This window comes from Mustelus asterias, chromosome 3, assembly GCF_964213995.1.
Source record: "Mustelus asterias chromosome 3, sMusAst1.hap1.1, whole genome shotgun sequence".
Taxonomy (NCBI): Eukaryota; Metazoa; Chordata; class Chondrichthyes; order Carcharhiniformes; family Triakidae; genus Mustelus; species Mustelus asterias.
In genome coordinates this window covers 36125767-36143562 of record NC_135803.1, presented here as the reverse complement: position 1 = coordinate 36143562, position 17796 = coordinate 36125767, and the positions used below count along the sequence as shown (strand labels likewise).

General features: G+C 41.4%; 1 protein-coding gene across 2 annotated transcripts in view; it reads right to left on the bottom strand.

Moving 5' to 3' along the window:
• xxylt1 (xyloside xylosyltransferase 1) overlaps window positions 1-17796 on the bottom strand; it is a 123516-nt gene that overhangs the window by 87421 nt on the left and 18299 nt on the right. The window contains exons 1-2 of one of the 2 annotated variants that reach the window (XM_078202168.1): window positions 14773-14916; window positions 6913-7060 (exon numbers count right to left, since the gene is read on the bottom strand). In XM_078202168.1, coding sequence (XP_078058294.1) covers window positions 6913-7003 — 91 coding nt within the window. In that variant the 5' untranslated portion in view covers window positions 7004-7060; window positions 14773-14916. Of the gene's footprint in view, window positions 1-6912; window positions 7061-14772; window positions 14917-17796 lie in introns of those variants that run through there. The other variant, XM_078202160.1, reaches the window with a different exon arrangement.

The window sequence follows — 17796 nt, the reverse complement described above, 5'->3', positions numbered from 1 at the left end:
AGTGGCTGATGAAATTCAACGTGGGCAAGTGCGAGGTCTTGCACTTTGGAAAAAAGAATAGAGGCATGGACTATTTTCTAAACGGTGACAAAATTCATAATGCTAAAGTGCAAAGGGACTTGGGAGTCCTAGTCCAGGATTCTCTAAAGGTAAACTTGCAGGTTGAGTCCGTAATTAAGAAAGCAAATGCAATGTTGTCATTTATCTCAAGAGGCTTGGAATACAAAAGCAGGGATGTACTTCTGAGGCTTTATAAAGCACTGGTTAGGCCCCATTTGGAGTACTGTGAGCAATTTTGGGCCCCACACCTCAGGAAGGACATACTGGCACTGGAGCGGGTCCAGCGGAGATTCACACGGATGATCCCAGGAATGGTAGGCCTGACATACGATGAACGTCTGAGGATCGTGGGATTATATTCATTGGAGTTTAGGAGGTTGAGGGGAGATCTAATAGAAACTTACAAGATAATGAACGGCTTAGATAGGATGGACGTAGGGAAGTTGTTTCCATTAGCAGGGGAGACTAGGACGCGGGGGCACAGCCTTAGAATAAAAGGGAGTCACTTTAGAACAGAGATGAGGAGAAATTTCTTCAGCCAGAGAGTGGTAGGTCTGTGGAATTCATTGCCACAGAGGGCTGTGGAGGCCGAGACGTTGAGCGTCTTCAAGACAGAAATTGATAAATTCTTGATTTCTCGAGGAATTAAGGGCTATGGGGAGAGAGCGGGTAAATGGAGTTGAAATCAACCATGATTGAATGGTGGAGTGGACTCGATGGGCCGAATGGCCTTACTTCTGCTCCTATGTCTTATGGTCTTATGATTGCCGGGTCAGGTGATGTGACTGGGGACAGCTATGTTTTCGCAGACAATTCCAGAGACTTATCCTTTCCTGTCTCTGAAGTCTGAAGACTGGAAGCTGCTAGAGACTAGTTTTACTTGTCCGTTTTGCTGTCCTGAGAATATATCCTTCTCTGAAAACTGCTGTTTCGATTTCTGTCTATAAGTGTTAAAAGCTGGAAATTTAATATCACGTGAGCATACTTGTTTTAATGCTAACTAATTCTGAAGAAGGGTGTATGCCTATGGGGTATTGCTTTAAATTGAAACAACAGAGATAGCTAATTTTAAGAGTTATACTGTGTCATGTTTACATAATAAGAACATAAGAAATAGAAGCAGGAGTAGGTCATCTGGCCCCTCAAGCCTGCTCTGCCATTCAATAAGGTCATGGCTGATCTGATAGTGGGTTCAGTTCCACTTACCTGCCCGCTCCCCATAATCCTTAATTCCCTTATTGGCTAAAAACCTATCTATCTGTGACTTAAACACATTTAATGAGGTAGCCTCTACCGCTTCATTGGGCAGAGAATTCCAAAGATTCACTACCCTCTGGGAGAAGAAGTTCCTCCTCAACTCTGTTCTAAAGTGACTCCCCCGTATTTTGAGGCTATGCCCCCTAGTTCTTGTTTCCATTGTAAGTGGAAACAATCTCAATGTTTCTACCCTGTCTAGCCCTTCATTATCTTATATGTTTCTATAAGATCTCCCCTCAATCTTCTAAACTCCAAAGAGTACAGGCCCAGTCTGCTCAATCTCTCCTCATAAGCCAACCCCCTCATCTCCAGAATCAACCTAGTGAACCTTCTCTGCACCCCTTCCAAAGCCAATACATACTTTCTTAAATAAGGGGACCAAAACTGTACACAGTACTCCAGGTGCGGCCTCACCAGTATCCTGTACAGTTGCAGCATAACCTCCCTGCTTCTATACTCCATCCCTCTCGCGATAAAGGCCAATATTCCATTTGCCTTCTTGACCACCTGCAAACTGTGTTTTTGTGATTCATGCACAAGGACACCCAGATCCCTCTCACAGTAGCATGTTATAATTTTTCACCGTTTAAATAATAGTCCCTTTTCCTATTATTCCTTCCAAAGTGGATAACCTCACACTTACCAACGTTATACTCCATCTGCCAGATCTTCGCCCACTCACTTAACCTATCCAAATCTCTCTGCAGACTCTGTGTCTTCCACGCAATTTGCTTTCCCACCCATCTTAGTGTCATCCACAAACTTTGTTACCCGACACATGGTCCCCTCTTCCAGATCATCTATGTATATGGTAAATAGTTGAGGCCCCAGCACCGATCCCTGCGGCACACCACTAGTCACGGATTGCCAACCAGAAAAGCACCCATTTATACCTACTCTGTTTTCTGTTCGATAGTCAATCTTCAATCCACGCTAACACTTTACCCCCAACTCCGTGCACCTTTGTCTTTTGCAGTGACCTTTTGTGAGGCACCTTATCGAAAGCCTTCTGGAAATCCAAATACAATACATCCACTGGTTCCCCCCTGTCACCCGCACTTGTCACCTCCTCAAAAAACTCCAGTAAATTAGTCAAACATGACTTTCCCTTCCTGAATCCATGCTGCGTCTGCTTGATTGAACCATTCTTATCCAGGTGTCCTGCTATTTCTTCCATTATGATAGATTCCAGCATTTTCCCAGCTACGGATGTTAAGCTAACCGGCCTGTAGTTACCTGCCTTTTGTCTGCCTCCTTTTTTAAACAGTGGCGTTACATTAGCTGTTTTCCAATCAGCTGGCACCTCCCCAGAGTCCAGTGAATTTTGATAGATTACAACTAATGCATTTGCTATTGCCTCTGCCGTTTCTTTTAGTACCCTGGGATGCATTCCATCTGGACCAGGGGACTTGTCTACCTTTAGTCCCATTAGCCTACCCAGCACTACCTCTTTAGTAATAGTGATCGTTTTAAGGTCCTCACCCCCTACAGTCCCATGACCGTCTATTTTTGGTATGGTATTTGTGCCCTCCACTGTGAAGACCGACACAAAAAACTTGTTTAAGGCCTCAGCCATTTCCTCGTTTCCCATTATTAAATCCCCCTTCTCATCTTCTAAGGGACCAACATTTACTTTAGCCAATCTTTTCCTTTTTATATATTTGTAAAAACTCTATCAGTTTTTATATTTTGTGCTAGTTTACTTTCATACTCTATCTTTCCTTTCTTTATTGCTTTCTTTGTAGTTCTTTGTTGCTTTTTAAAGCCTTCCCAATCCTCTAATTCCCCACTAATCTTGACTACTCTGTATGCATTGATTTTTAATTTGATACTCTCCTTTATCTCCTTAGTTATCCATGGCTGGTTATCCCTTTTCTTCCATCCCTTCTTTTTCACTGGAATATATTTTTCCTGAGTACTGAGAAAAATCTCCTTAAAAATCCTCCACTGTTCCTCAACTAGTCTGTGTTCCCAGTCTACATTAGCCAACTCTGCCCTCATCCTACTGTAATCCCCCTTGTTCAAGCAGAGGACACTGGTTTGGGACCCTTCTTTCTCACCCTCCATCTGTATTAGAAATTCAACCACATTGTGATCACTCATTCCAAGAGGATCCCTCACAAGGAGATCATGTATTTTGCCTACCTCATTACACAGGACCAGATCCAGGATAGCTTGCTCCTTCGTAGGTTTTGCAATTGGCAAAAGTTATGCTAATTCTTTTGGGTTATATTCTAACTGTGTTCTTGAATAAATTTTGTTTGATAAAAGCTTCCTAGTGGGTCTCTTGAATCATACCTGGAGTGAAACATCTTATGCTTACCAATGCCAAGATGAAATGTAAAACTTAGGGTCTAGGCTAACTTCATAAAACATCTTGGAGTTTCTGGCCTGGGTGCCAACATATTCCGGGTCAGGTACATTACCCCTAGGATCTGTCTGGGTTTTGCTGCTGTTCCAAGTGAGCTCTCAAACTGCGACAGTTGGGCAGATCAAGAACAATTAACATTGAGGGTAACGTGTTGGATCAGTTCCTCAGCATGGCCTCAGAGAAAGCAGCCTCCCAACTATAGCAAAGTGTGGCCTAGCAGTGCTGCTCCATACAACACTCCAAGAGACGAAGAGGCTCCACACTGAACAATATTGTAGGGAGATGTGTGAGATTGCGTGCGTGCGGGAGAGCGTGCGTGCGGGAGAGCGGGCACACACTTGATTTCGAGTTTGAGTAAAAGGTCAAGTTAATGGGGCATCTGTTGAATCTGTTCAACATAGTTTCTGTCCCTCGATAAAACAGTGTGCAATTTTTTTCCTATAACAATTGCAGTGCTGGTAATGGCAGTTGGAAAGGGCAATGGTGGGGGTAGGGAGCGGTTTGGCAGGAAAGGAAAGATCACTTCCTTTCAAAGATAAATTCTTACTTTTAACAGTGACAGGACATGCCACAACACATCTTCCAGCCAGAAAGTGCTGCACTGCTACCAAATAACATCCTGAACACAGCCATCTGAACTTTTCAAACATCATCAAAATGGATTTTAACAATGAGCATTGTCAATCAGTACTTCAAACAATGGACGAAACAACTGTTTTTCTACTGGGTAATTCCAACATCAAGACTTCAAAAAAAAGGGAAGAACTTTTTAAACAAAGCAAAGATTAAAGCAATTTTTAAAATACAGGTTTTGAAACCTAAAGAAAAAAGAGAGAATCTGTAGTCGCTGAATCTAAAAGTGACTGATGCAGCCATGGCAAACTTACTGAAATATCCTAAACCAGGCACCATAAATCTCACCGAGATAATTGATTTTATAAACATCTAGAGGGATACCATCTACAGCCAACCCGGGAAAACAGCAGATGAGAACAGACATACCTTCTCAGATAACAAACAATTAATTGGTTTCTTTATAACAGGAGTAATCTATCACAATTACAGAATGTTTTATTTATTGTGCAGATGGGTGGGAAACAATTGCAATTGAATGTACTCAGGCAATTACAGTAATCTTTCTACAAAACTGCCACCAGAGATACTCTTCCTTACTCTTCAATACATCAGATAGGAAGAAAACAGAGTGATCCTGGAGTCTTATAGTGGACATGGTGTCAGTTTCACTCCTTGGGTCCCAATAATACAAGCATGCAAAAAGCCAGTGGCACATCATCCAGGTCAGTACAAATTTTCAGAATTCCAATCAGTGCAATTCTTTAATTCCTTCATAAATTTACTTTCCCCCACCGCATCCTTCTTCAGTCTTGATAGAAAGACATAGAAACCCTACAGTGCAGAAGGAGACCATTTGGCCCATCGAGTCTGCACCGACCACAATCCCACCCAGGCCCTACCCCCACATATTTTACCCGCTAATCTACGCATCTCAGGACTCTTAAGGGGCAATTTTTAATCTGGCCAATCAACCTAATCCGCACATCTTTGGACTGTGGGAGGAAACCGGAGCACCCAGAGGAAACCCACGCAGACACAAGGAGAATGTGCAAACTCCACACAGACAGTGACCCGAGCCGGGAATCGAACCCGGGACCCTGGAGCTGTGAAGCAGCAGTGCTAACCACTGTGCTACCGTGCCGCCCTTGATGCATTTACTGAAGCAAGAGTCAGCATGGACAATGAAGACAATAGGTTCTTAGGCTGTTTGAGAGGAGGGTATCCACTCCTCTCCTCACACTGCATTCAAAGACCATCACATTGAGCAACACAGGATAAGCACCAACAATGTAAACCTTGACTAAGGGAGGAATGCAGATAGCAGAGTCTCTCATTGCTGTCTGGCTGAGATTAGCTCATTCCTCACAGACAAGACCCTGAACCCAAGACCTTGCCACACTGTGCAATGCAATTTGCGCACACAGCCTTTGGTCCTCAGATCTTTTAATCTTTTAAGAGAGAATTTAGTGACCCCCCTCCCCAACCCACAGAAAGCAACAATGCAAATCTCTACTGTTAAGTGAAGAGAAATTGTGAATATAATTAACATATGAATACTCAAGAGTTTATTTCTGATCAAACGTGTTGGATACTTAATTGGAAAGGGAATAAGCGAAGAGTGCAAATAAATTCATATAAGCTCATGCAGCTACATTTTTTAATAAGTCTGTTCAAAGAAAATACAGGTCTTGGCTTTATAAATAAGATCATACTGCTTAAAAGCAAAGATGTTATGTTGAACCATTAGCTTTAGCTAGCATATTGTGTCTAGCTCTGGGCATCACCCTATAGAAAATACAACGCTTCGGAGAGGGTAAAAAATTAGAACAAGAATGACAGACTTCAGTTACGTGGAAAGACTAGAAAAAATGACTGTTCTCCTTACAGCAAAGATGGCCAAGAGGAGATTTATTTGAGCTGTTCAAAATTAGGAGTGATTTTGACAACATAGATAGAGGGAAGCTGTTCCCACTGGCAGGAGAGTCAATAAGCGTAGGTCACAGATTTTAAAAGAATAAATCTAGGGGGAAATCTTGATTTTTCTGTTAAATGCTGCATTTATTTTAGACTTGGGAATACAACACCAGAAAGGTTAGTGAAAGCAAATTCAACAATAAATGTGAATTCAACTGATGCTCAAAAAGGAGAAATCTGCCGGGAAATCTGCAGGGCCCATAGCCAAAGAGCAGGGGAAGTGGGTCCAATCAGGTAGCTCTTTCAAAGGAACAGCACAAACTCGATGGGGCCAAATGGCTTCTTTCTGTGCTATATGGACCGATGATTCAATGACAACATAGCCCTCAATTACAACCTATCATCTGTTCACAAATATTGGACACCTAGTAGCCTACCAAAATTAAAGAATATCTCTTCAACTAGTTTGGCCTCACTCGAGCTAACAAACTTGCAACCTGGGAATCATAGAGCAAAGTTTAACGCCAAAACACAGCCACTTTCAGGCGGCCACTCGGTGAATTTGGAATTTTCAAAATAGTAACAGAGAGAAACCGGTTAGACTATTTAGTGACCACATTCAAATTATAGGCTAGGGAATTTGTGCATATATTGTTTGACAGAGAAAACACGCCAAGCATTGCAATGTTCCAAATTCCCCCAGCACACCGACTATACAAACACACACAGCTTACCTGTGGGCATGATTCTGTGCATGGCAACTGACAAGAAGAAAATGGAATCACTGTAGTAGGCACCAGATCCAGAACTGAAATGTTTCTGCATTCCTTCAACAACAGGGAACAACTTCTGAGTCAGGGCATCCACATCATGGAATATAATCTGTCAAGGAGAGCACACAGATGGTTACAAAGAGCCCACCTTCCCATTTACACGGAAATGGAACAGCAATGCCTGAGTAATAATAAACTTTAAATTAATTCAAAAAATGTTCATTCCATTGAATGTACTGTGAGGATTAGCAATTTGCAAACTTTACTTAGTGTCTTGCAGCACTCCATCTTGTTAATAATGTTGTGTTTACATTGTTGGTTTGCCCTCTTGTTGGCAACAAGTGATCAATGCGAGGAAGGTGGCACTGCTCCCTCCAGAGGTCAAATGCATTTGTGGGAACCCACACCCTTGCATGAGCTCTGCTTACTGCCAAGATCAGTCTTGATCATTAGCCTTAAGACAATGCCAATTGCTATAGAAATCTCTTCTCCATACAATTATAAAGGCATGGGTCAGGCAATATAAACATTTTTGGGGCAGCACGGTGGCTCAGAGGTTAGCACTGCTGCCTCACACCGCCAGGGACCCGGGTTCAATTCCAGCCTTGGGTCACTGTCCATGTTGTGTTTGCACATGGGTTTCCTCCAGAGCTCCAGTTTCCTCCAACAGTCCAAAATTGTGCAGATTAGGTGGATTTGCCAAGCTGAATTGCCCATTAGTGTCCCAGGATGTATAGATTAGGAGGATTAGCAGGGTAAATACAAAGGGTTACAGGTTTAGGGTCTGGGTGGGATGATCTGTTAGCGAATCAGTGCAGATTCAATGGGCCGAATGGCCTGCTTCTATTCTATGATTTTATAATTCAATTCTATTTTTACATGGAGAATAAAGAGCCTCCCTTAGCAAACAAACCTTCAAACAGCAAAACCAGAATTAGTGGAATGCATTCTGTGTCCCATACATTCACCTAAAGCAGCACAGACCAACAGACAATGGCACAAAAGTTTAATTATATTTTTAAAATTAAGCAATAAGAAAAATAAATCTAACCGGCCAAATTATCTTGTAACACTTTACCGTTATACAGAGAGTACCTGCATACTCACTGGCTTCTTTCACTTACTCATTACTTGTTTAGCTACAAGACAGACATGGTCCAGTTCAATATTTTGTGGCAATGAAACATTCCCCCGCTAAGACATAAATAACAAATGTGGATGAAGGAAAGCAATACTTTAAGGAAATATCATTGGAATATTGGAATCACAGTCTTCTGAAATCAGCATACAACAGTCAACTGGGCTGGAATTTGCGTCAAAGTTAGTGCTGAGGCTAACAGTGCTCATTCGGGTCAAAAGGTACGAGGAGAATGCTGGAGTATGGTATCAAGACAGAGGATCAGCCATGACCATGTTGAATGGCAGAGCAGGCTCAAAGGGCTACTCCTGCTCCTATTTTGTGTGTTTCTATGATAGCAATGTGTGAATTGGATAGCAACCTCCAGAGACAAACATGAGTAGTTAAATCCATAATTGGAAGTTGCAACCCCAAAATGTTCCTCCAGAAACTGCATGAAGATGGTATCTCAATGACATACTGTGACAGAAGCACATGGAATAACATGAAGTTGCTATACTTGTGATACATACACACTAAACTTGGCAGAAAAGATTCAAGCTCGTCCATCGCAGTGGTAAGTGTCCTTTTAACAGAATGGTCAGTCTTGATTACCAGTAAACGAAACTCTGGCATACATACCACTGACTTCAAAGCTTTAATTTGATTAATTTGGGGGCAATTTATCAAAAAATATTTTCCCTTATTTTACATTGATAGGATCCAAATTCATTATAAATTAAACATTTAGCTAATCATACGTTTTGATTTCTAGTTTTATGTGGTTGAGTACCTTGGGGAATGTGAAGAATAACATGCACAATCAATAAAAATATAATAGATTGTAAACCCTTGACTTCAAACACAGTTCAGTGAACTGAAGGGCATAACATTCAGCTCCCTATGAATCATCCTGTAAGCCAGCCTTTTGCATCCTTCAGTTTTATTTTAATGATTGCAATGTGGAATCTTTCTAACAGGTTTAAAAGAGCATTATAGGCTAAGGAATACACTTAATAATAGCATCACATAGAACGAACAGTGTGGAAACAAACCAGTTAGCCAAGTTAGTCTCTGTTTATGCTCCACACGTTTCCTTCAATGTAACTTACTTAACCCCACAAGCATAGTCTCCCATTCCTTTCTCTTTCACGCTGATTACCCACTTTTGCCTTAAATGTGTCTATGCTTCAATAATTTATGCAAGGCTTATCAGAAAGCATAGTTTAAGACTATTTCTTGAATTCAGAGTTGACTAAACTGCCTGCAAAACTAAATATAAGAACAAATTATTAGAAGAAAGTGAAAGTAGCAACCAGAAGACTATAGTGCCCTAACATATGTAATATGTATTATATACTGTAAATGTATTTACTGTACAACTATTTTGGAATTTAGTATCAAGTATACCAGAACTTCTAAGTATTACAGCAAAATAAATATGCAATTTTTCCACATACCAGCAAGTGGAATGGTACAGTATACAGTTGATGATTAATAGCCTTGTACCTGCAAATCTTAACATTCATTAAAGCACTACTCTAGTGGCTTTATGTATTAATGTAACATGTTTTAATAACTACAAAAGTTAAAAGATGACAATTGCAAAGTGTAAAGAGGCATTTCATCTTCACAGCAGAACTTTTACAAATTGACGTGGCTACATACTCGGATTGCTTCATTCCCTTTTGAAAGGCTATTATTTCTGATGATTGAGCTGTGAAATGTAGATTACTGGGTATCAAAAATGCATTTTTAAAGTTATTAAATATGTGCAATAGTGCTTTGCAAACTGAAGTGCAGCTGGTGACTTACAGCGCAAAATTGATCATTATCCCTGCAATGCAGAGTATTCCAAAAGTGAACCTTCCTGGAGATAAAAGTCTGGGAATGATCTCCACAGCTCAGAAACATTTACCAGTTCTCAACCCCTTCACAATTTAATAAACATTTTTTTCACCTTTTTAGTATTAAATTTCAGGTTAGTGGAAATAGGTTGATTTATTTTTGCTTGGCCTTCATTATCTGAATCTGTATTGAAATATCAAGCCAATACTTAAACTTTATTTCCTGAAACTACTAGTGTAATCCTGTAAAAATGTGTTGATGTCTATCCGATATTTAATATTATGCTGAGCACTGGAAATTCATACAACTGAAGGATTTTGACACAAAATTAAAGAGACGAAACTAAAAAGAGAAACAGAAAAAAAATCAGGTTCATACTTAAATCTGGCTTGTTTGACATTCCAGGGTCCAATATTTTATGGAGAACATTAACCCATTTCATTCAGCTTTTATTTAAATGTTTCATACTTTTGTGCTCAGTAGAAGGAAATGAGCATGTTTAGGGGGAAGAAGAACCACATTGGAGGTATATTTTGATAATTGCAACAGAGTCCAGCCCTGAACAGGCTCAAGAGAAATCAGAGCTTAAAAATGACTACTGCCAATATTGGCGCATGAAGGCAGAATACACTCATATAGCACCATCTTGTCTGCCATTTAAATGCAGACATTTATCTTTAATAGGCAAACACTTCTGCGAAAATAGCAGAGCAATGAATGTCATGTGAGCCCACTAAACATTTACCCACCGAGAGCACCAACCACCCCAATTCTGGGGTTCAGAAATAGATAAATAGGGCCAGAACTTTGCTACCGAGACAGACAGCTCAAGTTGGGAAATTTCCTGACTTGCAGACCCACCTTGGTAAGAGAATATCCAGATACACGCTTTTTGCTCTGGGGGAGTGGGTGCCCCAGGATGGAGTCGGGCCCCACTGACTCTAGAAGCGAGTGTAAGTGACCACACTTGGGGACAGGAAATTGCCAAGGTGAGTTGGTTAGGTGGTCCATTTCTGTTCCATCCCAGTTGTTTCAGAAGCTGCGAGGCATTTTCATCCTCACACCTCAAATTCCCTTACCCACACCCCATAACCCTTCATACCCTCTGTATGAGGGCCAACTCATGCCCTCAATCCACCAATCCACAAACGCCAACAATGAACTCTACAGAAACTGCATGAACAGATACTACTTTGGTTAACTGTTGCAGGTTAGAAACAAAGCAAACCAGCAGAGAGATTTTTTAAAACTCTCAGTGACGACTGCAGTCTGTTTCTTTTAAGTTTAAAGAGATGGGGATTTTTTTTAAAAATCAGGTCATGACAGTTAAATCTACCCCATCAATTCGTTACTCCCACACTGTGGGTCAAGATCCTTGCATCGGCCAAAATGGGGGCTGTTTAAACTCAGCACTTTCACAACAAAATTTAGATGTCAGGATTGGGGTGGAAGTCAACTCATGCTTACTAATCATCAGCATTATAAGCTCGCAATAAACACTCCTGCCTTTGGGTTAGTTTATCCATGTTTCACAAGAAACATTTGTTCTTTCCACTGAAATCAGAGGCTATCCAATGAATCAAAAGAGATTAGTTGTAGAGTGGGACAATAAAGTGTAATCGAACCCCATTTGTCAGTTAATGTCTACCAATATCGGATTGTGACACAGACATTAAGCATTCTTCCTGTAATATTGCTTACAGCAGAAAATAATGGAAACACACAAGCAGGTTGATAAATAACTAATAGAAGGAAAACATTTTGATGTGATTCTTCATCATTTTGATGCGGTGGTTCAATTTTATCCCTCCTGAAACTACTTAAAAATAAAACAAATTCCGGATAGTTAAAAATCACTATCCCCTGAATCCAGACATTCCAACACACAAATGTCTCTGGGCTGCCACAGGTTTCAGGTGAGGAATCGAAGAGATTTGTGAGCCTGTTTTAAATGATAAATGTTCCTTGGGATATGCCGTAAAAGATTTCAATTCACCAATCATCCTGATTTATATGGAGTTGCATTCCCATTGAATAAAAGTGGATTTTTAAAAAACAACTGGGCGGCACTGTGGCGCAGCGGTTAGCACTGCTGTCACATAGCACCAGGGACCTGGGTTCGATTCCCACCTTGGGTCACTGTGTGGAGTTTGCACATTCTCCCCATGTCTGCGTGGGTTTCCTCTGGGTGCTCCAGTTTCCTCCCACAGTCCAATGATGTGTGGGTCGGGTCGATTGGCCATGCTAAATTGCCCATGCTAAATTGCCCTTCAGTGTCCAAAGATGTGTGGGTTAGGTGATTTAGTCAGGGTAAATGCGTGGGGTTACGGAGATGGGATAGGGCCTGGATGGGATGCTCTTTTGGAGAGTTGGTGCAGAGTTGATGGGCCGAATGGCCTCCTGCTCTACTGTGGGGATGCTATGGTTCTATTTAATATCAGCACAAAGGCAAAATACTGCAGGTGCTGGAAATCCAACAGATGCTAGAAATTCTCAGCAGGTTCGGAGGTAACGACAGAGGGAAACATGGTCAACATTTCAGGTCGTGATGACCTTACATCAGAATTGAGAAGAATCGGAGTCTGAACCGGGAACTCTGTTGCTTTCCACAGATGCTGTCTGACCTGCTGAGAACTTGCATCATTCTGATCCCGTTTAATATCTATCCCCCCCAATGCCAACAGAAATGATTTCAGTCTTGAAAAGCAGATTCACAGCAGGCTCCAAAATGCATCAGGAAAATTGTGTAAAAAAAAAAAGGTTGCTGGTGTTGAGACACTTTATTGACCTGGCTAAAATTTAGGGATGGACAATACATGTTACCCGCACCAGCAACATCAGCATCTTGAAAATGAATTTATAAAGTGTGAAATTGACTTTTTTTTAAGATAAGGAGAGCGTGCAAAGATTACAAATTCTGGATGACAAATCAACTGCCATTTTAAATGTATTACAGGTAGAGCCAAGAAATGATACATAGCTCAGATCCAACTCATTAGATACAACATGCCCATGGATGAGTCCATTTGGGCCCTCAATAGGACTCCGTTCCACTTTCTAAGGAGATCAGTTAGGGCTGAGATCTCTGCCTTGGCTCTGGGATTGGGGTGAACTCTCTGGCTTTGGGAAAAGGCAAATAAATCTGCGTGACTTGTGCTGGCAGAGCAGAGCCCAGGGATTTCCAGGCCACAGAAATCAACACAATGTGGCAAACTCACTGGGACTGGCTCTTCGAAAAGTTGTCTACACATGTCAGCAATCAGGGAATCACGGGCTTCTGTGGGTAGGTCGAGTGCTCAGTCTAACTGTGGTCAGTAACAGTAGTAATTGCTAAAACCTATATCACAGCAGCTTCCTGAATTGGCAGGGAACAACGATCTAATCAAGTGGGTCTCAACACCTCAGGAGACCTAGAGAAACATGGAGTGCTCCAACAGTGGGTCTGGGCAGCCACGGTGGCATAGTGGCTAGCACTGTTGCCTCAAAGTGCCAGGGACCCGGGTTTGATTCCTGGCTTGGGTGACTGACTGTGTGGAGTTGGCACATTCTCCCTGCATCTGCGTGGGTTTCCTCCGGATGCTCTAGTTTCCTCCTACAAGTCCAAAAGATGTGCTGGTTAGGTGCACTGGTCACGCTAAATTCTCCCTCCGACAACCTGAACAGGTGCCGCAGTGTGGCGACTAGGGGATTTTCACAGTAACTTCATTGCAGTGTTAACGTAAGCCTACTTGTGACACAAATAACTTTTCTTTTTTAAATGTATTTTTGTGGCACATTAGGCCCAGAATGTGGCTGTCTTGCTGCAAGGCAAATGCATTCAAACTGTATTTATCACCCAAGTGTCCATCTCACTGACTTAATTACGTCATCCTGCAGACTTTTACAATCATTGCCACAATTTGACAATAACCCCAAAAATAAATTTCAATATTGTTTCATTAATTCTAGACCTTAATGAAAGACTACTCATAATATTTTTCCACATCAAGTAACTTTTGCTTTGTTTTCTATCCACCAACCAGCTCTCAATCCATGCGGTTTGATTCCCTTTCATTCCAGGATATCATTATCTCTTATAAGGCGTCTTAGGAAGTTTATTTTGGAAATTAGTACAAACTGTCAACATATCAACCGTTTTTCCAGCCAGCATAATTAAGGACCCCAACCACCCTGGACATTCTCTCTTCCACCTTCATCGGTGATACAAAAGATACAAAAGTCTGAGGTCACGTACCAACTGACTCAAGAACAGCTTCTTCCCTGCTGCTGTCAGACTTTTGAATGGACTTACCTTGCATTAAGTTGATCTTTCTCTACACCCTAGCTATGACTGTAACACTACATTCTGCACTCTCTCATTTCCTTCTCTATGTACGGTATGTTTTGTCTGCATAGCACGCAAGAAACAATACTTTTCACTTTATACTAATACACGTGACAATGATAAATCAAATCCTTTAAGAAATGATTTTACCCATCCCCTCAGTTTTCTGTAAGAGACATGATGTGCCAAATGGCCTCCTTCAGCACCCTAACAATTCTGTGAATGGTCAAACGTAGAGGTGGCATGGTGGCACAGTGGCAAGCGCTGCTGCCTCACAGCGCCAGGGACCCGGGTTCGATTCCCATCTTGGCTCACTGTCTGTGTAGAGTCTGAACATCCTCCCTGTGTCTGCGTGGGTTTCCTCCCATAGTCTGAAAGATGTGCTGGTTAAGTGCATTGGCCATGCTAAATTCTCCCTCCATGTACTCGAACAGGTGCCAGAGTATGGCGACAAGGGGATTTTCACAGTAACTTCATCGCAGTGCTAATGTAAGCCTACTTGTGACACTAATAAACTTTAAACATGGCCTACCTTTTAGAAATCCATGCTAATTAATCCCAATTGACTCATATTTCCCCCAGCATGCTAACAACTAGAGAAAGACTAAAGGGCCTGTAATTTTCTGATGTACCCCTGCCTTTGTTTCATAGTGGCATCCGCCAGGTTTCTGTCATAACATAGAAAATTACAGCAAGGCCTGAAACGCGTTCTTTCCACCTTCTCTCGTGACCTCCAGATGTAAACCATTAGGTCGTAGCTATTCATCTACCTTTTGTTTGAGCAACTTGTTCAACATTAATCCTCGCTTAATTTTACACCGCCCTCTGATTTAATGATCTCACAGATCCTTCAGCACATTCCTTTTTTTTCCCCCCCCTCTTTTCTGGCATATGTATGTGATCTGTACTTTTTCCATCAACTGTTTAAACATTTCCCATTGGTGAGTTACAGTTTTATTTGCCAACTTTTGCTTCCGTTTTAAACAAAAATATTTTCACACAAATGGATTAGACTTGAGCAATGTCCTACTTTAGCTGTGAATTCTGACTGTCATCTATTCTCACTTTGAATAGACTACATTTACTGCGCGAGCGATTAATAACTGGAGAACTTTTTAATTCCAAAACCAGGATTTTATAATTAAATGCAATACTTGTATTTGAAATTTTGTAGTTTCACATGCTCAAATGATATTAAGTATTATTGTGTTTAATGTGTAATGACTGTATTTTGAATTCGACACCATATAGGATTTAATTGAACTGTTTAATTAGTGAGTAGAGGAAACTTGAGATAGCATTGAATTAGGAGAGAATTTGAAGAATGTTCATTGCAGAGAACTAAAATCCTTCCTCCATGTTCTTTGTATCTGTGAATTTGACTTCAAGTTATAAACAAAGTCATCAGAAAGACGCTACAATTTTCAACGAAATATCAAAGATGATAGCAATGGCAGGGTGTGTTGTGAAACGATCCAGTCACCAACATTTTAGATAAGTAGTTAACATTTCAAACTCAGATGCATAAATGGGAAAAACAGAGGAAAAAGCCAAGCTTAAAGACTCTATTCTTTACTGACAATTCCAGCAGCACAGGATAACTTTTTCTTAAACTCATTCATGGGACATGGGCCTCGCTGGCTGGCCAGTATTTATTGTCCATCCCTAGTTGCCCTTGTTCAGAAGGCAGTTGAGAGTCAACCACTTTGCTGTGGCTCTAGAATCACATGTAGGCCAGACCAGATAAGGACGGCAGATTCCCTAACCTAAAGGACATTAGCGAACCAGATGGGTTTTCCCGACAATTGACAATGGTTTCATGGTCATTAGTAGATTCTTAATTCCAGATTTTCGAACCTGCGTCCTCAGAACATTAGCCGAGTTTCTGGATTAATAGTCTAGCGATAATACCACTAGGCCATTGCTTCCCTCATAACTGTAAAAGAATACTTGTTCTCTTTCAAACACAACTTAAATGAAGATTGCAGTCAATGCAAGAGGAGCTGGCCCCCTTTGAAAATGTGGAGGGAAGTGGGCGAAGTGGCAACAGAAAAACAACGAGAAAGATTAAACTTGTTTCAAGCTATCAAGATATGAATCACAACTCAAATAATTTCCAAAATTAAGGGGTTTTATTTTGTCTGAACAGAGATTAATCGCCGATTACAACATGCCATAATTTTTGCCGTGACCCATCTTTATTTGGCACTGTTGATGTGCAGCAGGCTGTCAAAAATCAACCTGCCGTGATAGCGTACGTACAAAATACAAAATCCTTTGTACAATAGCGCCACCAAGTGTTCAGGTCAACAACAGGACTACAGCACCTATTTGTGTTTGCACAGAAGCCCAAACTAAACATCTCGGAATCTGAAAATTATCAGAAGTGTTCTGTAAACAGAACAAGCAATGGCTACTCCTCAATCCTCCTCTTCCGAAAATAGGTGACAGGCATTGTCCCTCAAGGCCACTTGCTCCGACAAACTGAAACAGAGCCAAATAGAACTTGAACAAAATCGTAAAAATATCTGAAGAGCTGGCGTCATGATGCAATTTCTTCCCACATTCTAATCTGCGGGTTACCTATCTCCAACTCAATTACATCACAAAAATGACAGCAGTTATGCTTTTGGTAAATAAGCAAAAACCCTGTTTACGTACAAAATGAAAAAAGCCAAAATTTGATTTCCTCAGCATTCCCGCTGTTATACAAACCACCAGCTCTTTTCAAATGACAGTTATTTATTATTGTCACAAGTAGGCTTACATTAACACTGCAGTGAAGTTACTGTGAAAATCCCCTTATCGCCACACTCTGGCGCCAGTTCGGGACACTGAAGGAGAATTTAGCATGGCCAATGCACTTAACCTGCACATCTTTCGGACTGTGGAAGAAAACCGGAGCATCCGGAGTAAACCCACGCAGATACAGAGAGAACATGCAGACTCTGCACAGACAGTGACCCAAGCCAGGAATTGAACTCGGGTCCCTGGCGCTGTGAGGCAGCAGTGCTAACCACTGTGCCACCATGCTGCCCTACTGCTAAATCAGCTCATATCATAACAGAAATTCTCGAATTCAAGCGGGATTTATAAATACGGAAAGGAACGAGTACTGGAGGCGGTGGGCGTAGGAACATGATTTGCAGTGAAGTCTATTACACCAGTTTGAGACTCACAAATGGCTTTCGCTCTTGCTAAGAATTCTCTGGGAGTAGAAAATGAAACAGTGGATTACTTAGTCTAGCCTTAGCCAAGGATTCCAAGAGAGATATGCTCCAAGTTAAAGAACGCTGTGGGGAGCAAAGTGGGCTCAGGAGAAAGCCCTTAAGTTTTGAGGACATAGCCAAATGCTGGTGACTCCTTACTGCAGGCCTTTTGGAGCAATGGTGTTCTGACTGGCATGGTCAAGGATCTGAAATTGTACTCAGAAGGTGAAGGTTGAGTGTACTTAGGGATCCAGGGGAAAGGAATCTCAGAAGGTGAGATTTAAAACTCTGTGAAATGGGCCATTGTTGCAGCCATCAGAGTGGGAGCAACCTTTGGGGAGAATTCC